Source organism: Nasonia vitripennis, chromosome 1 (genome assembly GCF_009193385.2).
Source record: "Nasonia vitripennis strain AsymCx chromosome 1, Nvit_psr_1.1, whole genome shotgun sequence".
Classification (NCBI taxonomy): domain Eukaryota; kingdom Metazoa; phylum Arthropoda; class Insecta; order Hymenoptera; family Pteromalidae; genus Nasonia; species Nasonia vitripennis.
Window position 1 is genome coordinate 34,459,851 of NC_045757.1, and position 27,051 is coordinate 34,486,901.

General features: G+C 44.4%; 3 protein-coding genes and 2 non-coding genes across 9 annotated transcripts in view; 1 reads left to right on the forward strand and 4 right to left on the reverse strand.

Moving 5' to 3' along the window:
- The window catches only part of LOC100114335 (glycine-rich protein), a 58,246-nt gene extending 33,501 nt beyond the window's left edge, over positions 1-24,745 (reverse strand). The window contains exon 1 of the mRNA XM_032596044.1: positions 24,517-24,745. The gene's annotated coding sequence lies outside the window, so the exon portion shown is untranslated. The remainder of the gene's footprint in view (positions 1-24,516) is intronic.
- Positions 1,364-1,436, reverse strand: TRNAK-CUU. The gene has a single exon. It is a non-coding gene; the product is annotated as a tRNA-Lys (tRNA).
- Positions 2,756-2,837, reverse strand: TRNAS-GCU. Its single transcript has one exon. It is a non-coding gene; the product is annotated as a tRNA-Ser (tRNA).
- On the reverse strand, positions 4,723-9,282 carry LOC100122995 (sensory neuron membrane protein 1). Its single transcript, XM_001606552.5, has 8 exons — positions 8,680-9,282; positions 6,896-7,053; positions 6,605-6,807; positions 6,326-6,528; positions 6,008-6,263; positions 5,730-5,941; positions 5,443-5,669; positions 4,723-5,372 (listed from the first exon to the last, which is right to left on the reverse strand). The coding sequence occupies exons 1-8, from the start codon at positions 8,785-8,787 to the stop codon at positions 5,165-5,167; spliced, it is 1,575 nt and encodes a 524-aa protein (XP_001606602.1). The 5' UTR covers positions 8,788-9,282; the 3' UTR covers positions 4,723-5,164.
- Positions 24,632-27,051, forward strand: part of LOC100123003 (fasciclin-2) — a 55,304-nt gene continuing 52,884 nt past the window's right edge. For 4 of the 5 annotated variants that reach the window (XM_031933736.2, XM_032596027.1, XM_032596030.1 and 1 more), the window contains exon 1: positions 24,632-25,580. In XM_031933736.2, coding sequence (XP_031789596.1) covers positions 25,466-25,580 — 115 coding nt within the window. In that variant the 5' untranslated portion in view covers positions 24,632-25,465. The remainder of the gene's footprint in view (positions 25,581-27,051) is intronic. The other variant, XM_032596029.1, reaches the window with a different exon arrangement.

Genomic DNA, 27,051 nt, shown 5'->3' on the forward strand with positions numbered 1-27,051 from the left:
TGCCTTCCGAGCTGCCTTCGGATCATATTATTCAGAACTTCAGAGACAGCCGTCAATAGAAAAATTATACACTGCGTTGAGTGATATTCTATAGTTTTCAGAACTAGATCAGGCAGCTTTTGAGATTATTTTTAATTAATTAGGTAAAAATGATCTACTTTATTGTCAAAAGTGCATAAATTGCACTGTTTACTTGATATGGTTCAGAACTATAGCACGCGAAGCCAAATTATTGGCATAATGTTTTAGCTAAAACTTCAAAATAAATCAATCATTACTTATTATTCGTATTTCTTTGCATCAACTGTTAACAATATTGCTGTATTCTTTATGAACTGTTATATCATCTCATATTATTTATTTTATTCACAATAATCCTTTACCTGTCAGCTTAGGACTTCTTTTTACATTACATTTTACATTTTATCTTACATTTATTTTGTTCGCATTTTACATCTCTTTCTTTATAAACTTTGAGTCTATAAGTTAGATTTTGTACATCCTACATCGTATTTACATTTTTATCTTATATTTATACATTTGGTTTCGATCTGCTCTAAGTTATATTGTCTTTTGATTCGTTTATCTCTTTCCTAATATCTATAATATTCTTAAGAGCTAATAACCCACACGCATTAGCCTCTAGTAGCTCTATCACCTCCCATCTACCATTCAACCTATATCTGATGCATTCATTTACAATATTTTCAAATTATTCTCTTTTTTTCCCATTCACTTACAAACTCTTCCCGCTTTTCTTTTTCCATTTCTGATATATATTTATTCGCTATATTTTTATCTGATTTTTTAGATTTTTCCTCATAATCTACTGCTCTTTTAACCGCCTTTAAGCTAGTTACCGTTTATTTGTTTCATCCATTACCAGATAATCTGCCGTTGTCTTTTGTAAACCTAATATCCATTTTAAGTACTTTCTTAATACCCTATCTAACTCTACTTTCAGTTCCCATCCCCAGATTTTAGCCCCATATAAACCTATTACCTAGTACCTATTATTATCCACAGTGTAGTTTACCCCTATCTTCTCACTTTTTCTACTTTCCCGTAATTTTCTGCTTTACTTTCTTTTCACTATTACTTATTTGGTCAAGCGCTACTCCAGACACGTGTTGCCTTATTGATGCGCCGCCATCTCTCCCTTATATCATTCATATAATTGTGTGTATTCGAAATTAATAATGATTCTCTTCTATGAAAAGGGCTTTTAAATAAAACTTATAAGGAGTTTAAATTAACGGTAAAGGCAATCATTTTAAAGCGCCTCATGGGTGCCTCTGGTGTCTTATATGCATGCCTAGACATTGTTTATGGTTAATTATTGCAAATTACAGCAAAATAGAAGCGCCCAACGTGGGGCTCGAACCCACGACCCTGAGATTAAGAGTCTCATGCTCTACCGACTGAGCTAGCCGGGCAGTGGAGGCAGCTGTTTTTCACGTTCGAGAGACATTCCGTCGATAGCTTAATTTAGGCCAATTATAGAAAAATTTTAGAATTTGAAAAAATATATTTTGAAGTAGTAAAACTCAAATTCCTGTTAATTTTTAAGTAAAATTAACTACTACAAACAAGTTAATGAGTTCACTATACTTTCGAGATGGCAGAGCTGTTATCTTGAGACGGAATGATGTGTGATGTAATATCGCAGATAACCAAAAATCTTTGCTTTTACATAGAACGACAAAAGAAACAGATAAGCTATTAATAAAATTAGAAAATGTCATACACTAACATGTTCAAGAATTTTTGAAATTAAAATCGATTTATAGGCCTTTAACAAAATTTAAGCAATAATATAAATACATAAAAAGTTTTAAGTTGATAGAGGAGGCATTTTTAGAGCATGTTTAGTATAATCTATAACGGTGTTTCGTTTCATAAATATGCTAAATTAAAACCGGTTGAAAATAACTAACCAAGTTAGTATTCATTTTAACAATATTCAAAATTATTACTACATTAAAGTTGATTTTCATTCTTAGTTCTAAATTTTGACTAATAATAATTTTAGCGGATTATTTTAAATTATCTACGAAAAAATCAGTACAAGAGAACCTTTCTAGGTAAGTTCACTTGTAACTTAAAATTATAAATTGTTAATAATCATTGAAGATTTAGGTAAAATATGAATTTTTACAATAAACATGATGATCATTCAGTGAAGTATAAAATTAGATGGAAATCTGGGACGATTTCATAGATAAAAGTTTTTTTATGTAAATTATCGATCAAAATAAATTTATAAAATAATTCTTTTTATAATAGTCGATTTCAAATAATTAATAAAATAAATAAACTCAGAATAAATAATTGTTTGAAAGTAGTTATCGATAATAAACTGAATGATGAAAATTATATATTTTACAAATATTAGCAAAGTTTACACAAAATAAAATTCGAAAAATTCAATATCAAGCATGTTATTGTACACCCTTTTTCAATTCAAATAACAATAAAATATGAGCATGTAAAATTCATTAAGAGGTTGATCAAATAAATTATAATAAAATAATTATATTTGTAAAGGAGAAAAATGATTATATCGAATAAAATATAATAATGACAAATTAATTTAAAAAATCTTTGCTTATGGTCTGCTTTTGATTTATAAACGAGCAGTTGAATAGTTTAAAATCACATCCATAAATGTTTATTTTATCAGTTATAAATGAAATCATGTGATAAATGGCATAGTTTAGCATCTAATTTAACGTGGAGAAAAGAAAAAAAATTTCGACGAGGATGGGATTCGAACCCACGCGTGCAGAGCACATTGGATTAGCAGTCCAACGCCTTAACCACTCGGCCACCTCGTCCTTGCGGGAGGCGCGTATACAACTCCAGTCGGAATCTCTAAATGACAAATATGGTTTTGTAGCATCAAATTTCTAATAATAGCAACTAATACTTCCAGAAAAAGATTTCTAACCATAGACATATCATATTCCAACGAAAGTGAACACGTTCCAAGGGCGTGTTATCAATTTTCTGACAGATTTAAAAGCCATCAGTAGTAGAATGGGTTTATTAAACATTGACGAATTGCGTGGATGATTTAGTTATTGAATAAACAATGCTGCAATCGTAATATGTTATCTTATGAGTCCATGATACATATTTCTATGTTCAAGCTTACTTTTATACTGTATTAATAAAAAGGCGACAAAAATAAAAGAATGGCTTTCATCAGAAGATTTTTTAATTCAATAGTTTCTATAAGAAGAACTCGTTAATAAAATGACTGAAGCATTGACAAAAAGCTTACAATTACGAAATCGATTCTGTTACATAACATCCCCCAGATACAGTAATATACTTTATTGGTATACATCATCCAAATAAAAGATCTAGCTATTCGCTTTTATTCCAGCCAAGCCATCACTTCCAGCTATAAAATGCCTGTAAATACGCTTTATTCGACAATTTTGTCCATTAATAATATTCCAAAGCAGAGTTATTATCGCTTCATCACCGCGCTATCAAAAGCAGGCAGCACGGCTCGTTTCAAAATCACTCTCAGGCGATGAGGAGAATAGATAACGACGTTCAAAATAGTCTCAAAACACAAAAAAGATATTATGCAAGGCAATAAAGCAAAACCGACGATACTTCGCCGCAGATGCCGGCATGTTCAGCAAGGCTGTACCGGAGTCCCCATCAGCGAGCGACGAGCTTTGAAGTGATTAAACGATAAAAGTGTGCACCGAGAAAATCTCGTTCCTTCTTTATCTCTTTTCAAATATACAGCTATACTACAAAGTATAGGTGAAGCGCACACGGCGCGAACCGCAGATCGATGAGTCGATCCGTCGAAGGTATTTATTGTCGAGCGCACGCGCCCGCCGTTGCGTGGAGCATCTGCCGCTCTTTAAATTATGCGCTACATTTGCTCTGTGAAGCGGCCACCCTAAATCAGCTTTCCTTTTAAACTGGGGTGAGTGAGAGAGAGAGAGAGAGAGAGAGAGAGAGAGAGAGAGAGAGAGCCAAGAGAATGAGCCCAACGCAGTGAGGAAAAAAGCGAACCCTCCAGAGCGTGCGAGAGAGCTCTATCCTGGCTTTGATGTTGTGGCCTCGTGTGTATGCGCGTGCATATAGCTGTCACCTGTCCCTTGATTTTTTACCCTCCGCGCACTCGTTTAACCGCAGTTTTACATGCCATAATTTTGACGTAATTATTCAATTATTTTTCGAGCACTGGATGCGGGGACGAGAGAGAGGCTCAGACAATTTTAAATCTGGCCCTATGCACGCGTTTGCTGGTATGATGAATATATATATATAGTAGCCGATATGAAGTAAAGATAACATATTTTATTTGTGAAAAGAGATACAACTTTAATGTGTACAGAGTAATTAAACACGAACGCGTCGTTGCGCATGTATAAATAAAACGACTGAAAAAAATTAAAACGAATTTTAACGTCTCCGCCTTGTTTCGCTTATTCATATAAATATGCTTTATTTATTTATATAGTATCATACATATAAATATTTACATGAAAACCGGTAACTTAATTAGACAAAAATATATATAACTTGAATGAATATATTATACGTGTTTGAATCAACGGTATATATATATATATATATATATATATATATATATATATATATATATATATATATATATATATATATATATATATATATATATAGATCATATAAATGAAGAGTGATTTACAATGAATGGATACTGCGAGATTCTTGGGAAACTATAATAATTAGTTTCTGAACTGTATTAGATTCCGTTGTATTGTAGAGGTATATGACTGCATTGTGGTCGTAGTTAAAGGACTAGAGGTATACTTACGAGTTTGTAAAGCTATATGCTCGGATATGTATATAGTTATCACTCTTCCCTATGATAAACTTTCAAAGCTTTATAAAAGTATAATTTCTGGTGAATGAGTAATTGGACGGTTCTCGGCTTCACCGGCTTTCGTCGTTGCTCTCTCTTTCTTATGTATACTTAACTTAATATTTATACACATGAAAATAGAGTCATAATTTACGTACCTTACGAAATAAGCTTAAATGATATACATCGTCATAACATTGTAAAATTATCAACAATCAATAGTAATATAATAATCGCCGCGTTTTCTTTCTTTGGATCGATCCAGTACAAAATCAAACCTTCGCTCTAGTCAAGATTCGGTGGTACTTGTGCCGCTTGCAAAGTGTTCACGTTGATGGGTGATATTTTTTTCTCTGTACTGCCGGGCTTGGTGCCGTTGGTCACGGCTTTTGTGATTTCCAGCTTCTTGGACTTCTGGGTAGCCTGGTAGTACATGAAACCGGCGGCTCCGCTCATTCCCAGGCCTCCCACGACCATCAGCCACTTCATCCAACTGCGAAATCGTACGAGTGAGTGGAGTAGAGAGAAATCGATACGCATTGTGTACTGCACTGTATACTCACCCCACGATCGCGACCATTTTGTGGCCAGCCTTCACTTGGGCGATCAAATAGTCCGGTAAGACGATACCCTCTTCGACCCAGAACAGCGGCAACAATGCCTCGGGGAAGTTCTTCATTATCTTGAATTTTTCCACCTTCTGGATCATTATGTTGAACTGCAGCCTCTTCCTTGCGCTCAGCGGAGACCCGGTGAACGGCTCGAAGTCCAGGAAGATTCCGTGATCATCCTGTTATCGTTATATCATTGTATAAGCGTTTATCACTCACGTTCGCAAACAATAAAATACCTTCGAGGGTCTGAGGCCGTCGACCATGTTCAGATAGTCCTCGTCTGCTAGATAGAAATGCGGATGGGAGGCGACGAGCGGTGCGCCGATGCACTTGAAGAGGTCCATTACTCCTTTCTTGAGGCAGGTGTCCGGAGTCGGACAATAGCAGCGCTGCGACGGAATGGTGTTGGGGTCGCCCAGGAACGCGGTGTATCGATTCGTGGTCAGACCTGTAGACCGTAGCGATCCTCTGAATTACTCCGCAGACTGAGGGGTGGGAGGGTGTTTTTGCATACCGGCTATGTTGGTCTTCTCCTCGTAAGTGGTGCTCAAGCTCCGGCAGAGATCCGGGGCGAAGGAGACGACGTCCTCGTTCTCGTAGAGGAAGGGGTGAAAGATGGTGCCGTCGGTGCCGTTGAAAGTGTCGCAGTAGTCGTCGTCCCACGTGGAGATGTTGGTCTTTCCGTTGTACTCGACGACGACCCCTACGTCCATCAGGTTCTTGACACCTCGCAAGACTCGGAGTCGCTTCGTCGTGGGTGTGTCGTTTTTCTGAAAATTCGATACTCGTTTTACCCGGTCTGGGTGACTGACTTCGCTGCGAATCAACCAACCGCTCCCAGGAAAGAGAATCTGTATTTGTCCGGGCCGTCCTTCATCAGATCGTCGGCGGCGTCCCTCAACATGCCGCAGACGGCTCCTCCGGCGAAATCGGTGACGGTGCAATCGATGGGCAAACCGTCGAACATCATGTCCATCGCTCGGACTTTCACAAAGACGCTGTCGGGGTTCTTGAAGATGCTGTTGACCGCCTTGTCTTTGAACGATCGAAATAAGAGCGAATAATACACGTTCGTTCGAAAAGCTTGATTTCCAAAAAAGAGAATACTCACTGACGACGGGAACCATAGTCGGCTTTTCCCTAACCGTCGTCATGACCATAGCCAGAATAAAAACGTGAGGCAGCACGAGCATCTCCTCCCCGGTAAGACCCTCTCCACTGAGATCCGCTCTGAAAATCCACTTGTTCTTTATGCTGTACTCCACGGTATCGTCTTCCTCGCGGTCGACCAGATTGGTTTTCTCCTGCCATTCTCTGCGCACATTTCACATACTCGTTATTTTCCTGTATATAGTTCACGAATTTCGAGAATTCCAAGACCTTCGGCCGAATATCAACTTACTCGAAGTAGTAAGGGCCGACTTGCTTGACAATTGGCTTGGCTCCGCTCTTTATCTCATCGGCGTTCGTGATGTTGAACAGGTAGATTCGAAATTCGAGGGCGAACGGGAATTTGCTCCACATCGCTCTCATGTCGGATCCCTCTTTCAATGCGATTTGCTGAAAGAATTCGATTTGACGGTGTAATTTAATCGCGTGTTTTCAATGAGTTGGCGAATTTTGCCGCGAGTGCAATGAGCTAGAAAGGTAGAGCATCATTTGTTTTTAATTATACACGTCTTCCAAAGTACACTAGCGTCGATGCGACGATAAACTTTTTCAGAGGCGACTGAGAAAAAAATTTAACGATTGAAAGAAACTGTTTGCACCGTAACCCGTCCTCAGATAAATCAAATTTGACCATCGGAATCAGCAATGCAAATTGATTCTTCAAATTTCATAAAAGTCCGATCACGCATAGAAAGTATGCAAAAAAAGAACGTAAGACCACGTCAGCACGTACTTTATAAGCTGCATACATAGTTGCATTTCATTCTTTCTCATACATTGCAAACGTTGGAGAGGTGGCAACTTTACAACAAAAGTTCAAGGAGCGTCAAATTAGGCGACAATGGCACTGGAGGAGAATTGCATAGCAAATCAACTCTATAGACTCGTTTCGACGCTTGCACGCGTCAAGCTTCAACACCTTCGCCTTCGCGAAAAAAAAAGAATCAATTCTGTGCTGGTGGTCGATATGAAACTAAGTGTAAAAATGACGCGATATGCTATACATTACTGTCGACACTTTAGCGTTGTCAGACTATATGTATCGTGAGAAACTGAGTTAATGCGAAAAGTGCATTGTTAAATTTTGATAGATTAAAAGCGATATTTAATTACGATGAAAACGGTCGTGGGTTCTCGCTATATGAATAGTGCGAGATCTTTTATCCCGTTGTATTTGATCGAAGGCGATGAATAAATGATTAAAATTTCATTCAGGTTAATTGAAACTCTTTTTAGCTATTTTTCCGATAATTATGCGTTTTAATTTGTTAATGGAAATCTGTAGCAAAGCTTGAAAGGCTGTCTAAGCGCTGCAGAAAATATAGCCGAGTGATTTTGGTTCTCTGAATACGGATTTCATGAATCGGATGTCAGAAAAAACAATGAGGATAATGATCGGTCGAGAAAACTATAAAAGCACTAAAAGACCTATTCATCTGATGAGACCGGAATTAGTTTTTGGTATTATGCAACAAAAGTCAGTCACTTTAAAAATTTGTACGAAAAACGAAATAAAATTTACTACACCTTAGTGACTCGAATAAGCTATTTTTTATTTAAAAAAAATAATAATTAACTGCTTGAGCATGTAATCAAACGATCATTTTTCTCAGCGTAATAAACCATTAATCCCGCGACAAGGCTATACCGCCAACTCGATTTCTAAGTACGAAAACACTGAATATTTCAAATCAACGACATCATCATCATAATCACCATTACCTCCGCGCACCATATTTCCAGCTTTATTCAAAAACCAGCGTTCACCTCTATACACGTGCTTCTAACGCACGTAACGCTATCCCGACGATCGTACAAACGCTCGGCATGATAAAGCAACTCCTATTGTGCAATGGCAAAAGAAACTTGAAAGCGACGTCGAGCTATTAGATCACCGTCGCTAAATTAAAAATCTCCTCCGCTCAATGCACCGCTGCAATCAACCGAAGCCCTGATAATCACCGGCGCAAACATCGTTCCCCCCATGTGTGGACAGTAGACAAAAGGGCTGCTCACCTTGTGAACCTGCGACTTGAGAACCATGGGAAAGAGCACCCAGCCGAACATGGTCCCGAAGACAAACATGCTCACCCCGGCGATACCGATTTTCATCATCCGCTTCATCTTAATAAGTTCCTCGTTGTCCTCGATTAATTCGTTCAAAAACCCGACGACCAGTCGAAACGCAGGCGAGTTGCGAAGACGCGCACGTACATCAGCGAGGACTCGTTCGAGTCCCACTTTGACGGTTCGATTCTCGAGAATCGAGAAAAAGGTCCTCCTCCCTTCCGTCGCAGCTTGCACACTACGTCCTGGCGAAGACACTCGGACGAATTTCGCAGATAGAAGAAATTTCAAAGGGCCACGACGAAGACGACGGGATCCAGGCGGCCTATAGCCAAAGTGAGCGACGACGAACGACTGGTATGAGGAAGCGAGCGATATCGCGTGAGACGCTGGCTGTTCTTTGCGCGCATTAACGACGCGCGCGACCACGACCCTGTAATGAGCCTCGTGCTCTTGGGGGACGACGAGAGGGAGTAGTGGGTTGTCAGTGAGGACGACACTACTGCTACTAATACTGGACGAGGGACAATAGGAAATGTCATGTTGCCAACGCGGCTGCCCGTGACACTGGCCCGCGACGCTTTTTTTCGCTCTTATGGCCGAGAAGGAGACAGAGAGATAGAGAGAGAGAAGGAGTAGTCGTGCGCTGGAAGAGGTGGGGCAGAGCTATGATTTTCGCGGCGTAATGCACTGTGATTTTAGTTCTTTCTGTTTTCGAAATTAAAAGGCGATACACGCATACACGTGCGGCGGTCATTAGCAAGGACTGGCTTGTAAGCGATGCGATGTGTGGCTTTATGTATATTATAGTAAATCTTGAGTGTCGTGTGCGACGGAGATCATGCGGTAGAGTCGAATTGAAGCTGCTCCCGGCGTCGTGCCGCAAGACTACCTATTATATGTACAACTCTTGCAGTTACAGCATAAAGGGCCCAAGCAACAGTGATCCCAGGAGCAGAAAAAGGCAATTTTGGCACGTGTGACTCGCCGCTACATGTGCACCGAACGCGCTGATACGATAAGGGGAATAAGAAATGCGTCCATGCGCCACCTATCGTCGCTCGCCAGAGACTGGAGAGTTTACACTGTACGAAAATGTGGGCCAGTCTTGTATAAAACTGATTTTAAATCTTCCGTAAATCACTATAGCTCTTTTTTTGCGATGAAAATTCTGCTGGGTCATCGCTAAATCGAAAATATTTCAGCGAAATTTTTTCACGCTAATAATTGATTACCACCTGCGCAGCAGCCTTGCATCATCATCCGAGCGTATGCGTATAATAAACATAGTTACGTCACGCAAGCAGTTTACGCTTTTGGCAACAGTGTGTAGCATCGGGCTCGTTAATCATACAGAATATGAAAAATAATCCATCGAGGTGAAATATTTTTTTCGGAAATACCTGTCGTTATACGCTACAGTCGTATATCTTCCATTGTTGTGCGCGCGCGCGCGCGCGCGAGCGCCGGATGCACGTCTGAAAATTATAGCTTCTCGATAACTGTCATTTAGTTCTAAATCCTCTATTTTTTTACAACAGTACTTCGAAAAAAATTACCATATCAACATTTCTACATTTCAACGTCAAATCTCGCGGACTTAGACACTGTGATGTGTGCACGACTTTAAACATAATATGGACACCGTGCACGCGAACACATTGTAATAAAATAATCCAGCTTAGCCCTAGTTCATATTGATCATCAAGCTTATACTAGAAGCTTCACAAGATAAGCTAGTTACATACCTACATGGAGTGTCAAAGTCCCTGCATAATTCACCGGATAATAATTAGCCTCTACCGCGTCGCGAATAATACATAATAGCGGCGATTCGATTTTCCCCTGCAACGTCGCTTCTAAAAATATCTCTCGGAAAGGGAGAAAAATCGCCTTTTAAAACGCCTCCCGCGAAATACATATTTCTCTCTTTCGGTAAAAGACACAACGCGTCGATTCATCATACGCGTCCCCCTTTCACTTTCGATTTCCACAGCGAGCGCTTCGAATCGATGCTGACAGTAATTAGGCATGGCACTGGCGTTTCCCTGAAAAGAGAAGTAGCAGAGGAAAAAGCCGTCGCGATTGACTCGGAGATACATGCGCGGACGTGAGCATAAAACACAGAGTAGAGGGAGTCGAAAAAATTCGAGGGACGACGGAAGCGAGGGAAAACCGCGGGAAACTGCGACTAAAGCTTTTTCGTCGCGAGGGCGCTTTCTCCCCGGGCATTTTTGAGCCTGAGTCAGAGCTTGCAAGCGCGCGAGCTGCGAGCGATAATAAATCCCGCAAGCGCGGAGACCCACCGCGAGATCATTTGTCGGAGTTTTTTTGTCAGATCTGCGCGACGGAGAGAGAGAGAGAGAGAGAGAGGTAGGGCTTGGCGCTGGGTTTAATTAGGCTTTATTACGACTGCCATTAGCATGATTAATACGCGGATCGTTATTAATATTTGTGAAAATTATTATTTTTCATATTTACTGGTCAGAGAAAAACGCGCGTGCGATGCGAAGATAAGCTCGGGCACACTTCCCCGAAAATTTCCGTAAATTGCGTATATAATACGCAGGAGAGTCGGTCATTGTGCGGCGGCGTCCCTATTCGACATCAGAGGATCTAGCGGGGCAGTCTAGCAGCAAGATAAAAAGAGGGATGATCTGGATTAACGTCAGTGTTGTGCTGCTCCATATATCGAGAGAGAGAGAGAGAGAGAGAGAGAGAGAGAGAGAGAGAGAGAGAGAGAGAGCGAGAGAGCGGAGAAATCCTGACATTTGATTTTCGCGTTCAATGGATCCGCCAGCTATGAAATGTGATTGAAAAAGGGATTTGAAGGACGTTTATACTCGTCGAGTACATGCTTTCTCTCTCTTTCTCTCGCTTCGTCAACTATTCGCTATTCCAGTGTGACAAAAAGCGAAGAGAGAAAGAGATGCGCATAGCGATGCGTGAAAATCCATGTGCGAGCTCGTCGGGGGTCGTTCATCGTTATAGATACGCGTAGAGGACATGAGTGTTGCGTGTGCGTATTTTCGAATATATCGATTCGCGATTATTGTTCATAATTGAATGAACCGCGTAGCCGTAATGCGGTACTAATGATCGTGGGGAAAGATACCGATGGGGATCAGTGTCACGGCTAATCATACAGCGCTGGCTTAACGACGCCCCGTCGATTATTCTATAGTCTCGACTTGACACTTTTATCCCTTTATTCTCATTCAAATTTATCAATCCCTCCCGCGTCTCGATATTGTATAATATGCGCTGATGAGTCGAGCATTTCTGCGTAACACTCGATCGATACGTCAGAAAACTTCCCACGGACACACAGACACATGAGAAAACAATGAAACCAGAGAAGAGTCGCATCAGCAGCCTCTCTGCGTCTGGCGGCAAAGCAGAATATAATAATTCGCGGTACACAGCAGTAAAGTATGGCGGAGAAAACCACTACGGAATTCCCCTCGCATCTCGGAAGTCGTGAGAGAGAGAGAGAGAGAGAGAGCAGCCGCGTGTTGACACGTCGTTTAGCAGCCGCGGCACGAAGCTCCTGAAATTCGTGAGCCCTCGCAGAAGAAGAAGAAGAAGCAAAGTCGAGGACGCAGTGCCAGTATCGAACGACGCATCGCCCCGTGCCGTTTCCATGGCGCGCCGCCTCCGCGTCGCCAGCTGGACAACGACTTCTCTTTATCACTGTGTATATATATATATATATATATATATATATATATATATATATATATATATATATATATATATATACATGCGCAAGCTCCAGCTTCTTCAACATTTTTGTTCTCTCCTCTGCTTTTTAGCTCTGCATAGCAGCCGCGATTCGTTAGATCCTTTTTCTCTTCGAGCTGGCGGGGAAAGAAGGATCGTTAAGTCGAGCGTGGGATGATGATGAGGGAGAGAAGGAAAAGGTGCGAGATACGATGCTTTATGAAGACGAATTCTTGCGCAATTAGAGAGCGGCTGCGAGAGACTTTTAATTTTTCGGGGGAAATTTAATAAGGCTTTGTGGTGACGCTTGATGATGAGGTTTTATATAATCCAGGGCAATGGTCGTTAAATTTTGCGCAGCGTATACTTACTTGCGCGTGTACAGGAGCTTCTGCGTAGTTCGGTCAAGTTTTTTTAAGCACTTGACACCGATTCCCGGCGAAGGTAATAGACCTCTAGCACTTTACGATGAAGTTATTACACGATAATAAAACTGCACTCGCCGATCCTTTGACTTTTTACTCACGTTTATAAACTTTTAACGACACTGCACTTTCACTGTAAAAAGAAAAAAATAAAATAATCACACTGTAAATAAATTCAGCTCCTCTACAACAATATCATAAAAATATACATAAATTCATCGCACACGCCCCTGCACCCCAACGCTCAGAGCGCGTTAAATACCCCGAACATCGTCAGCATATCTGCATAATCGAGTCAAAATCCACGGCTCGCAGCGCAATAATCTTCCTTGCACCGGACTCTGTACCACATACACATATACACCCCCGCAGAACTGCACGCGCACACCCATACACAGCTCGCACTAAAGGGCTCGCGAGAGCTGCTGCACGCATATCTCCGTGTATTATTTAAGTGTTTTGGTATACACGCTGCTCTCTCCCGTATACGCGTAAACAGCCGCGAGGATATTCCATCGGGGGTGAGGGGGGTAGAGAGAGAGAGAGAGAGAGAGAGAGAGAGAGAGAACTTATGAATTATTAATGCACCGGCTTTCGCCGAGTGTCTGAGCGATGGCGGAACGCGCGACTTTGACGGCCCGTAAATTGGAATGAAAAATTCGACGCGAGTCTTGCTGTCTGCAACGGCGCCGTTTTTGACGCCGGGTTATGCGCCCACGCGTGTGTGTACGTGCCAGTCGATATTATATAGTATGTGTACAGGGACTGCCGACGTTTTATACGTGCGGTTTCGCGCGTATTCGCGGGGGATTAATAGATATTGGAATTCGCAGACGCGGATGTGCAGTGTGTGTGTGTGTGTATACAGGGTCGTCTTTTTGATCGGATTACGGAACGATCGTCTCTCTATCTGTGCATATATACGGAAGGCGAAGAAAGGACGATAAATTATTGACGTCGAGTGAACGAAACCTAGTGTTCCGCGAGATAAACGAGGACCTATAGGATCTGACAGCTTTTCGAGTTAGTGAAAAAGGCTCCATTGACATCAACAACTTTCGGAGAGGCTGGACCCGGAGCATAAAAAGCATCGTCGGAATCTCGATAAGGAAAGCTCTATACTTTGTATAGAGCAATGATTGAACGGCCGTGTATCTCCCAACAGACGCAATATCAATGAAACAGCCGTAAAAACCGCGGCTTTTATTAATCTCCCAGCAGCAGTGCACGCGTGTGTCCATCGAGCCGCATTTTTTTTTTTTTTTTTTAACCTCGCGCGTACACGAATTCATTTGTAAGAAACATGACAGCCGCCCAGCCGTATCTGTATATCGTCCCGTCGCCATAAATCCATCAGCGACAAAAATCGCCCGATAAATATACGCATCCTACGATAAAACCGGTGTACAGCCTAAAACACCATTTCCTTCCTAATGAAAGCGCGAAAAATTCACCAGCTCATAACTCAAATGCGCGATGCGCCTATACATCCATGCGTATTTTTATCATCGGCACAGGCTCGAAAGACAAACAGTCGTTAATTAGTACACAGGGCGCGCATCAAGCTCGGCGCGAATCATCAGCGCGATTGGCCTGGTATACGAGGGGGGAGGAGTGAGCGAGTTATTTATTTGGCCTATTCGCTCGTCAACGAGGGCCAACTCGTCATGGATGCGGTTCGCGCGTTCCGGGCTTCGACCGCAATTTCCGGGACGCGTGTGCCGACTCCGATGCTCGCGACGATCTGACGCCTGGTGTCTGCCCTGTGTGCGTATGTGTATACCGATCATGCTGGGATATGAGGCTAGACGCTCTCGCGTGTGTAGAGATGTTGCGAGGGAGAGGGTTTATGGGGTGCGAGGATTGGGAAGAATAAACAAGGGCCTTTCGCGAAGCCGATGTACGTGCGGCGGCTTGGTTTTTCCGCGGACAAAGGATTTTGAATCGAAGGGCTGGTAAAACGCGTATAGTGAAAGTAGCGCCGATGGCTTACGAATGCATTGGCGTCCAAGGCGTTTATACGTCAATCCATGTAGCAGAAAAATAAAACATTATGCTTCGAAGATTTCCACAAAAGTTTCCCAAACCGCAACAATGCGCGACCCTCTAGACCGCGCGAGATCTTCCAACTCGACACCTTGTTTCTATATAAATACACTCGCGCATACGCACAGTTCGCTATATAGCCATCAGCATCTGCCTCGTCTGTCCCGAAAGTTTGCGCTCCTTGAATGCCGGATTAGCGCGTATAGAGAGTGCGCTCTCGCGCACAGTGCTGCGAAGCACACGTGTCGAACGAAGAGAGCGTATAGCCTAATTATAGTTGATCCGATAATGGCGAGCTAGTGGCGCGCGCTTCGGGCCGGATTTTCACGGGCTGCGGATCGTCAAAGGCTCGAGCTTGAATTTTTCAGCCACGTGAGAAACATTGAATTTATGCACAGAGGCGCGGAGAATTTCGAGCGCGGTATAAAAGCTATAAAATAGTGAAATCTGACGATAATACTGGACGCGGGAGAGGAAAAAAGAAGGGCTGTAATTCAGCCTCTAGAGGGCTTTACGAGCCGATATAAAAGCGCGTTGACAGTTTATGAAATGCGCGCGCGCTTTTAATTTCGATCATGAATTCTCTCCGTAGCGACACGCGAATGCACTCGCTGTCCGCGTGTACTGACGTTCGCTCGTATAAATTATTATTTTACGCGAAGGAAGTATAAGCCGTATTTCTCAAAAATTTGGAATCACATCTCTAAGCGTCGATGCTGCAGCCAAGTGTCTGAAAATCGAATGACTCACACATATAGTGGCAATAAAATGCGTCCTCCTATTATACCGATGCCAGGGATCGATATCCAGTATATATACAGGCGACTAGCTCGGTATATATACCTACGTTATACACACGCCCGTCAAATTCAGGCTCGTAATAAGCGCTGGCTTAGTTACACTCGCGACCGCGTATATTAAGGCGCGACACCTTCGCGCTTATATACCATATAGCCACGACGCTTCGAATTATCGCGCGCGAGCGAGAGCTATATTCTATAGCCATCATCCGGCGTCTCTATGATAATGGGCTCGGATAGTAGCAGTAGTCTAGCTGGGAGAGAGAAAGCTCGAGTTTATATCGATTGGACGTGGCGGTGGCAGTACTGCGTGCGCGAGGCGCTATAACCCAAATCGGACCCGGCTTGGAGTCGATCCAGACGCTACTGCAGTTAGATAACACACCGAGAGAGAGAGAGAGAGAGGATCCTTCTCTCGGAGAGATTGGCCCTTGGAGCAACGCGATTGTCGCTCCAAAGGCCGGGATTTGTTCAAGTTTCTATGCCGCAGAAGCTCTCTCTCTCTCTGCGTTTAATTCTGCGGAGAGTCAAGGACGGCTATCCGAGAGCTTTCCTCTGATACGGACGCCCTGTTGCGGTGAAGTTTGAGGGAGGATTTTTGAGCCCGATTATAATTCCAGCCACTATACTGTTGTTAGGTCTGCTTGTCGAGTTGAACGGGGTCGAGAATATATTCAGAGAAATATAGAAAATAATAAGCGTGTTTACGCCGAGCACAAATCGATCTTAATTAGCCACTTGAAAGCTTGAGAAATATATGGGTCGGCAGCGAAATACGCGTGTATACTTCGCGAAGTATACAAAGTACGAGTGCAGAGCCCTTAAATTAAATTTAATTGAAATTGCTCCGGCCTGCGGGAGCATCGAGTCGAGTTTTATATGTATATGTTCGCGTTTCAGAGTTCAAGCTCGTGAGCGTAAAGTGCAGGAGATATCGCGAGCAAGCATCGGACATCAAGCGCTGGGGGGGGGGGGGGAGGGAGGCTCTTGTTGGAACTTTTGTTTTCGTTTCTGCTGTCTTGAGAGACGCCGATGACTTCTCGATATAATATACTCTTGGAGGAATATGCAGTAGCTGCAACACCGACCAAATGTATGTAATACGTATAATTTTTCGAAAATAACGACGACGGCCGGCACTTCCTCCATAATAAAACAACTCGACGGCGATAAAAGCAATTTACTTGTCGCGGCCAGGCGCGTGAGGCCAATATGAAGTACGAGCTCGCGCGCGCGCGCGCAAGCACACGGCGATATATAAAAGCTCTATACACGTATACAGCCCAGTCCAGTTCCACAGCTCGAGGTAAGAGACCGTAAAGATCCTCTTAGTCGAATTAAAGTCCATTTAATCGTACAGCTCTCCCTCGGCACTGCTTCTTCAACTAGCCGCACTAAAACAAAGATTCGACGGTTTACAAATCCAACGGCTCTGCGGAGCTTTGCTTTCGATAATAATCGCTCGCGTATCTACATCTCTCGCGCATATACAAAGGCAATAATTGCATTACACAGAAGAGGGGCCAACGCGCTCGGAACTCGACATAGCAGCTCGTAATTCAAGGGCCGCTCGACCATCCATTTACGACTCGTGTGTGTATATAGGTGTATAGGGGGTTCACTCCTTATTTAAGCGCTTCCGCCCCCGCGTTGCTGTCAGTGGCGCGGAGCGCGACCGATCGGCTACACCAATCTTCCGAGGGCGAGTACGGTGTGCGAGGAAAAGAATTATTGGACGCGATTTAAAAAAAAATTTTGCTTTTTGAGCGATCGAAGCGATTCCTTGGATTATGGGCGAAACGCGATAAATTTTAGTACAGCAGGACAGATAAATCCTATAGAACGCGCCCGGCTATTGCGATAACGTTTATGTAGTACACAGGACGAAATAATAATAAATGTGGACGAGCTATACGTATGGCGGTTATAACGGGCGAAATTTAAAGTAGCATATTACGAATATTAGAGATTGCGTTCGTGGAATATGTACAAGGCTTATGGTGTATAATATAGTCGGAATTTAATAGTTTTAACAAGCTTGATGGCAAAATCGATTCGTTAAATACTACGACCTCTAATTCAATTCCCTCGTGAGCGCGCAAGCGAGAGAGATAGACGTTCTGGAAGAAATGTGATTCCGCTTGAAAAATTCAAGCTTCGTAATATCACTACCGAGAATATCTGATCGTGTTACGTTCGCGGAACACACGACAAAAATCACGCCCTTTTTCCAGCGAGAAAAAAAGAAGGGGATTCAACGTATACCCTCGTCGAAAAATTCTTCTTAATTAACTCCGACATTCACGAACGCGCGTATATATCTCGGTATATCTCGGTCCTAGTCCGTTGAAAGCCGCGGCGTGATTCTTTTGAAAATTCCGCGATACAAATTAGAATCTCGCCAGCGCCTGCGGATATAATACCGCGAATGTGCGGCGGAGGGTAACGAGAGCGAGCGCTCGTATATAGACGAGATTACAGTGCAGCCCTGAGATTCACCGATGGGGAGATTTTCCGTCCCTCTTTCTATTTGCAAATCTCTCTCGCGTCTATACAACACATCGGAGAGAAAGAGAGAGAGAGAGAGTCTGGACGTTTAACAAGCACATTAGACTCTTGCGATCCTGTCCTTCACGTATGGACGGAGCAGAGCGCGTGCGCGCACTTTGGACGTCAATGGGCCGTGTAATCGGATTAGGATCGACGCGATGATGCCGCTGGGCTGTGCTCTCCATCTGTCCGATTTCTCTCTCTCTCTCTCTCTCTCTCTCTCTCTCTCTCTCTCTCTCTCTCTCTCTCTCTCTCTCTCTCTCTCTATATATATATATATATATATATATATATATATATATATATATATATATATATGTGTGTGTGTGTGTGTGTGTGTGTATAGCCTGTACTGCAGACACTCCCTATTCGATTTTTGAAACGCGATGAAAATCAAGTTGCGGGGGCGAGTGTGTTATATTTATAGCTATGCGCGCATTCCGCGTTGGAAGTTTCGGAATGCCCGGGAAGAGTTTTGATTAAAAATATCTACTGCAGCTTCATTTTTCGAATAGCTCGACGGTATGGCCGAATTTCCGCGAATAGATTATCCGCTCGGTCGATCGTCTGCTCAATAGGCTCTCGTTAAGGTGCGAAAATTCCCTCTTAAACTCTTGACCCCGCGCGCAGGAGTGTAAGAGAGATACTCAATACTCTTGTAAATCCTTCGCTCTCTGCATCGAGATCCCCGTCTACACAGCGTCTGTTCGAGCTTGCGAATCGGCTTTTCGCGAAGCGACTCAATCCACTCGCTCGTTTCTCTCTCTCTCTCTTACTCTCTTCGGGAAAATTCGCGCGAGAAACAGACGAAGTGTTTATGCTCTCTCTTATCCACTTTCGCCGAGTCGATTCTCCGCTGCTCTTATTCCTTCCAATATAAAGCTTTCATATATACATTCTAATCTCTGGTTCGCTGAGACTCGATCGATAAAAGGATCGTTAACCTCGTATCGTGAAAATTACTCCCGTAATTGGGCCATCTGTCTCCGCGGCGCCGTCTCTGTGTACTCAGCGCACCTATAGATCGCAATATTGACTCTCTCCGCGGGGCTGACTTCCCGGTTTATCTGGTATACTGCAACGTGCTGTATAGACGAGTCCTTTTCTTTCTCCCAACGCCGGCCGTTTCCGATTTCCGGCACCAGATCGCTCGACCTCGAAATGCGGATTAAACTTAGCGATCGCTGCAGCTTTTAAAACGTCCGCGTACGGCAATAAAGCTCGCCCTGGTGGATTCTTTGAGCTTTGATAACAATTTTGCTCTATTTTCTCCCGATTCGCGCGTATGTAAAAATTGAGCGATTTTTTTTCAAAATTCGAACCCCCGAGCGAGCTTGCAATTGGGGTGTAACACGCGAGCGCGTTTGAAATGAAAAAATCCGCCGAAAGCTCGCGCATTAATTAAAGCGTATCCTAGTTTCCGGGGCTCGTGTGTAAACGGTAATATAACGAGTGCTCGCATATTAAATTACCCGTTAAACGGCCGTTAAAATTCGGTTAATTGGAATGGAATTAATTGGAAGTTTAATTCGTTCTATTTTTGAAGAGCCATCGGTAGCCACGTAACGCCGTTTATCGATCCTTGCGGATGAGAGCTTTAAACTTTCAAGCGCCACCGCGCACTTAACCCAAATTCGTGGGCCATGTAGTTACCGATTTCAAAAGCACGCGGAGACTATATCGATTAAAATTTGAACGATATCGCCTTCGTGTTTATTGCTCGGGAGCCTATTATTTATTATTAACTCTTCAGGTGCTTCTCATCACACGCCTATGTAATGGCGAGGGAGAGGGGAGTATCCCCCCTGGTGCAAGTTCCAAGCAGTTACCTCCGAAGATTCCTGAAGCCCACTTGTGCGGCATAAAGGAGCTGCCGCTGCTGCCTTTTTTTTCCGGCACAGCGTCTATTTTCTCCCCCTCACAGTCTCTCTCGCTCCTTCACATAACTCGAATACAATGCTTCTTCTTTCTTGCCGACTTTTACTTCCTCCCCCCCCCCCCCCGCATGCGTGCGAGGTTCTTTGCTCCTAGTCTGTCGGTATCACGCTTTAAAATTTACCATTATAATATTAAACGGTTTTGGATTCTTTTATAATACAACGCGTAGGTTTCGATAAAACGCTGTATATTATAGTGTGGTAAGATTCGATGAGGTGCTGAATGGTGAATTTCATCGTTGATGGTTTTGGTCAATTAGTCACGACGCTATCAATTCTTGATTTTCGATTTCAAAAGCTGATATTTAACATTCGCGGAGAATTACCGACGCTCTGAAAATCCATAACTGAAAATAAGGTGCGTCATCGCTGATTCACTCTGGAGAAAAGGAAGTTAAAAAATCCGCTAGAGACCGGTTCGACTCATTTGCACCGGAAAAAATATCCCGATAACGCATTGATCCGCGCGTAATCGCCTTGAAATTTCTGGAAATAACAAAAAATTTTTTAAAGCGATCGTCCCGCAGGCAAAAGTAAGCAATACGCCAAAGGACTCCATCCATCGCGATCTGGAGCAGCGACCTAGGCAAAGCTCCTACCGGGGGTACACGGTTCGATCGTCTGCGCAAAACGCGCGCGGACTGCAGAGAAGCAGCTCGTGTAGGTCGTCCCATTTCGTCGTCATTGTGTTTTGCAGCAGCCACTGGCGCCGCTTCGGCGGGCAGCTCGAGAAACCCTTTGGAGCGCGCAGCTTCGGCGCCCGCCTGGCTGCCTGCCTTCCAGGCGCCGCGTCGCTCTCCCGCGGAAAATCTCTTTAAGACGCGAACGCTCTCCTTTTCATTTTCTCGTAATTTTCTTGCCTGCTCTCTTATTTTTTCATCCAGCCAAGAAGGGACGAACCTCCTCCTCGCTTGGTATTCATTTTTTTCTCTTCCCCGCGCGCGAAATTGCTTTCTTCCGTCTCGCGCAATCTGCCGCCGTGGTCGTCGGCGTGTAATGCGAGGGAAATCTTTTTTTAATTATTGACGACAGATTGACGCGAGACTGCTGCGGTTAATATATAGGAGAGCTAATTTTTGTCTCCTTCTTTTTTTTTGCGCATATCCTATTTCTGGGATCGAAAGAGCTAACCGATTCGCGACTGTCTTCTTCGTATTTCACCGAATTAAGCGGAATACCAGAAGATACGGGGTATCGTGTAGAGAGGAGATGAATCCAGGTCAGAGTTCAGAGCACTCGAAAGAACGCATAAGTATATACCCATATATAATTCGAATGAAATTTCCGCGCGAGAGTATCGTATACACACAGCGCAGCACCCCGCGGCGCAAACTTCTCAAAGTAAATATTTAATTAAAAAAAGAGAGAAAAAGGCATCCATCGCGTCGCCGTATTTATATTACCTCCCTCGAATATCCACTTTCTCTCTGTCCCGAGGCGCAAGCTGTGGGTATTTATTCTTACTCTCTCTCTCTCTCTCTCTCTCTCAAGCTCCCGAGCTTTTTTCTCGCGGCAGCAGACGCCGCTGCCTTTTTATTCATCGAGAAAGATTTAAGTGTTTAATAACCAACCCCCCCACCAGAGACTCGAAGCGCGCGGCTCAAGTAGATACAGTCGGGCGTATTTCACCCTTATTCTCCTCCAGAGAGAGAGAGAGAGAGAAAGATGCATACACTTTCTTATATATCGTGAAATAGCTCCTTCGTTACGTTCCTCCGCTGACGACGACGGCGACTGCTTTGCATTTCTTTCACGAGCATAGCTTTGCGTATGTCTATAGTTTCGCGTTGGAAATCGCCTTATTTACCGGCTTATTCACGGCGCTACGATGGATGTCAATTTTCTTTCATCAGTCGCCTATTCAGACGTTTCGATAAAAATATAGCTAATCCACAGCGCTGATTAGGCAAATTCTACCAACTATAGCTACACCGCTCGAATATATGAGAAAATATTTCCAAAGCAAATGGAGAAAACAGCATCCTCTACGCAAACACATACCGGTCCTAAGTCAACGTTTGCCCCCGTAAAATGCTCAACTCGAGGACACTCGACCCAAAAAACTTTTCTCTCTCTCTCTCTCTCTCTCTCTCTCTCTCTCTCTCTCTCTCTCTCTCTCTCTCTCTCTCTCCTACCTTATATACGTTGCATCTCTTTTCCGCATCAAGCATAATCCCCCTCAGTCACGCCAGTGCACGTCGCCTACTACTATCTACAATCCAGCGCCAAAAAGAAGAAAAATCGAGGCGCCGTGCTTGGAGCATAAGAAAAAAACATAACGAAAATCCGCAGCCGGTCTAATCCAAGCCATCTTCTCTCACCGCGACGAGGCATAATCCCGGCTACTTACGGTATTAGCGCTCGGCTTTTTGCCCGTATATCCGCGGAACGAACGAACCTGCGCTGCAAGAAGCGTCGACTCTGCGCGCGACGTGTAGCGGTGTATATATATATATATATATATATATATATATATATATATACGGGGACGTTGTTCTCTACGCCGACAAAAAGTCGTCCTGCAACCGACAACGACGACGAAGGGAAGCAGCTGAGGATGTCCTTTCGCCTAGTAGACTCTCTGAGCGCCTTTGTAAACAGTGCTGACAAATGACGCTCGCAGGGAAAAAAGAGACGCTGCCTTTGTGCGCCGGTGGAGTTTTGATAAGAGAGAGAGAGTGAGAGAGAGAATTTTCGACGCTGCGCGGGATTATTTTTTCGAACGCGAAGTCAAATTGTTTTTCGGACGCTGACGCGCGCAGTGTGTCTATAGAGAATGGATGGACAGCGGCGAAATTGAAGCTGCCAACAATGACTGAAAGTTTAATTGAATCGGCCTCTATTTACTATACACACGCCGGCGGGGATCCATATTTCGGGAGAATAGAGAGAGGAGACTGCACAATGGAGTAAATTAGTTACACACAGAAAGCCAGATGAATCGTCAGAAAATCACGTCGATATTCCCGGCACAGGCACAAAGTGCCGCGATGACTCGAGGAATTCCGTGTGTATAATCCCCACACATAGGCAGAGTTCGGGGGGTCACCCGCGTACACTCCACTCTAGTACGCGCGGCTTTCCGTCGTCCGAGTAGAGAGAGAGAGAGAGGGACATTTATAGAAGCTGTACGCACGAGTCCCGCGACTCATCAATCTTGGCTCTCCGGTCGATCCGGTGTAATCGATGCGCATTGCTCGGTTCTTGCCTTCGACGAGGCGCACGTATAGCATACACTATCTCGAACGACGATATATGAGAGAGGACAAGTGGAAAATAAGTAATGCGTGAGAGAGAGAGAGCTGCGAGCTTCATTTTTTATTTATCGAGGGTGAGGACCAGCTTTTCTCTCTTTTGTCTGCGCGACGAGACGATGATAATGTGGGTGGTCATCGATAACATTATGCTAATTCGAAGAGTTTGTTGTTATTGGGGAAGAATTAGTAAGCGAGCTGGATTTAAATCTCGGACGTCGTCGACAACAACACGGGTAACGACGTCATTCGAGAGATTCGCATGTAAATGCGTGCCTATACCTCCTGAGACTCTCGATGCGTTTTTTTCTCGACGCATTGTTGACGTCCTACAATATTGAATTTCTCGTCACGACTCGGTCGCATTAAAAAAGCAACGCAGCAGAGAAAATCGAATTTTTCCGCAATTCTTCCACCGTTATATCCTCCTTGCCAGTCGAATATAACGAGCAGCCTCAGGAATAAATTATACAACGTCCCTTTAATCCACTCGGTAAATACGAAATAATCCCGCGCGTCTAAAACTCGAATAAAAATGTAAATTCGAGAAACTCTCGTTTTTCCAAGAGCCAGCGTTGCAGCAGCGCGAGTTGATGCATTCAAATGCAAGGCCGTTAGTCGAAGATAACAGTTCTCCGTTGCTGCTCGCGGGCAAAAAGAGCGTAGAAACGCAGGAGGACTGAGAGAGAAAGGCGTTGCGCAATTCAAGAAAAACACCAGCCCGTTGCATTTCGCTCGAACTTCTCCGAAGCCCTAAAAACCCTCTCGTAGTTCTCTCCTACACACGCACGGGTATAAGACGACGATATCATCGCTCTGAAAGCTCTCCTCAACGTCCCTTTATACGCCCTGTGTTTTCTTTACGTCCTCGCGCGAGTGTGAGCAGCTCGTGAAATTTATTTACACACGCGGATGCTCTCGTAAATATCCGAGAAAGTATGGATCGAAACGTCGCATTTCCCGTAAACGATCGGTCGTTAAGTAAAAGATCATCGAGTTACTCAGAGAGAGGTTGAAAACCCGCGAAACTAGAATAAGTATCCTGACTCACCTGTTCATTAAGATTAGAGAAGAAGTGATTCACTTCGTCGTTTCATTCGCTGCTGCTGCAGAGGTGACGCAACTCTGCGCTACGGCGAATACCGTCGTCGAACCAACCGCAGCACTACTATTCTTCCCGACGAGATAAGGCAAAACGTTCTCTTTTTGCATCGTTATATACGGGGGGACTCATCGGCTTCTAGTGCAACAACCTTCAACTCCCGGCGCGCGAACGTGCACACACTCGCACGTGAAAAACTGAAAAGGAAAGGTGTATATAGGTATCCCCGACACATCGTGTTTTATCCAGTCTCTGCTGCACGCACATACGTATATACGAGGGACAAAGACAGAGAGAGAGAGAGAGAGAGAGAGAGAGAGAGAGAGTCTCTCTCCCCACCACTCGGCGCCATCAGTCAGCCGCCGCGCGAGCGAGAGTATAGCGCGCGCGCACGCCGAGCGCCGAGCCGTGTCCCGAGCTGAGCCCGCGTAGCGCAGTCCGAGATCGGCGAGCGCACGGTGTAGTGCAGTCATCAGGAGAGAGAGACCGACTGAGACACGGCGGACACATAATATAGTATTATTGTTTTACCTATATACCTACATACAGAGAGACAATATATAATTATACATTATACAGTGGTGTGCTTTCGCCCAAGCGTTCTCACCTACGCATATATATATATATATATATATATATATATTCCGGTGTGTGATACTATTATAACCTCGCTGCCGTGTGGACAACGGGAGATCGGTACATACACGCTTGTATATATCGAGAGTGATAGTCGCGCGCTACCGCGGCGGCGTCACGCCTTTTTCGCTGTGTTGTTTTTTCCTACCGTTGCCGCTGCTGCTGCACCGACCGAGACACGGACTGGCTGATTAATCCCGAGAGCGGATTATTCATCGCTCGGGAATACAGTGCGCGTAGACCCGTTACACGAGGCTCGTATATGAAGGAGAAAATCGTAGTCGAAGAAAGAAGAAGAAGACACATCATGGAGGCCCGTTCCTGGCGTCTGGCGACGGTCGTGCTGCTGCTGTCGCTGCTGCTCTCGCACTTCGCAGGTGAGTCTTTTTTCTCGGTAGATAAGGCGCGCGAGGGGGGGAATACGAGCGTTCGCGGAATCTCAACGGTCGCCGCCGGGAGGATTGTATTTCAAGCGGGCGCGAGTTTTTGAAATTTATAACGGCCGGAGAGGAGAGTCCAAGGTCTCTTTGTTCGAGCGCTCGTGGACCGGTAACGGGTTTCTGTTTTCAAGGCAGAGGTGACCGTTGCAGCTAAGCGATAAGATTAGATACTTTTTACGCTTACTCTTGCACTATTATACCTGTCCGACGTTTTCATTCTTTTCCCTTTATCCGACGTCGTTCGACCGGTACACGCGGCGATCGCGGCGGCCGTTTCCCAGAACAATCTCCCGAACTAATTCGATCATTAACTTCGGACGGAGAGGGTAGATATACGCTCCCGCGAAATCCGAGCAAAGTTTAGATAGGCTCCAAGAGAGACTGACTATAGACATCAGGTCCCTCCGACCGCAAAGCGCGAGCCGCTCTCGGATACCTACCTGCAACAGCATCGAAAGACCGGCGCAAGACAAACCGTCGCTTCCGGCGGCAGCGGTTCTCTCTCTCTCGCGCTCGCGTGACCGATGTATTCTCTCTCTCTCTCTTTTGCGCTCTAACACTGCAGCATATACTTCGCGCTCTATATGTATAGGATATACACGCGCGCACCTGTGACGCGGCGGGAGGAATTTAATTAGTCTCTTCGGGCTCTCTCTGTGCACAGAGAGCGAACAGGTGCGAAGAACGACAAGGTACAGAGAGAGAGAGGAGAGCGAGCCGATATTGCCGATGTTTATACGCGCATTCTTTCGCGGATTTTTCTCCTCTGTGTGCAGGAGAACGCGCGTAATTAAACGCGAAAATCGCAGAAGGAGCAGTAAAATTGTGAGATCGTGTACTGCTGTGCGGGAAGATTATGCGCCCCCCTAGACGACCGGTCGGTTATATACGACTCTGCGGTGGCATATAACCAGCGAAAGAGAGAAAAAGAGAGAGAGGGAACGTCTGGCACGAGAAGCACGCTCTCCGCAGGCTCGTTTTGCTCTTTTGATTTCTTTTGCGGCGGCGTTCCAACGCTCTCTCTCTCCGCGAACCTTCGGCCCGGTTACACGCCGATGTTCCTGCGCTTGGCGATTTTGGTATTTTCTAGAAAGAGCTACGCCTCGCTTCTCTCGAGAATCGAATCGATTCTCTCCCTCTTGGAAAGTCATTACCCGACGCCCGAGTCGATGATGACATTTAAAACCCAGTAGCCCGTGCGACTCGTTGTTTTTTTTTCTTCCTCGTCACGGACTGCTACTACACGGAAAAGTCAAAGTCCTGTGGAAAACACTTGCCTCGGAGTCGCTGCTTGTCGTCGTCGTCGTCGCACCTGTCCGACGACTCGACCTTTTTTTAATAGCTCCTTCTTCTCCTCCCCTGCAGCAGAAGCTTTTTTCCCTCTCTTTCTCTCTCCCCGTCTCGCGCA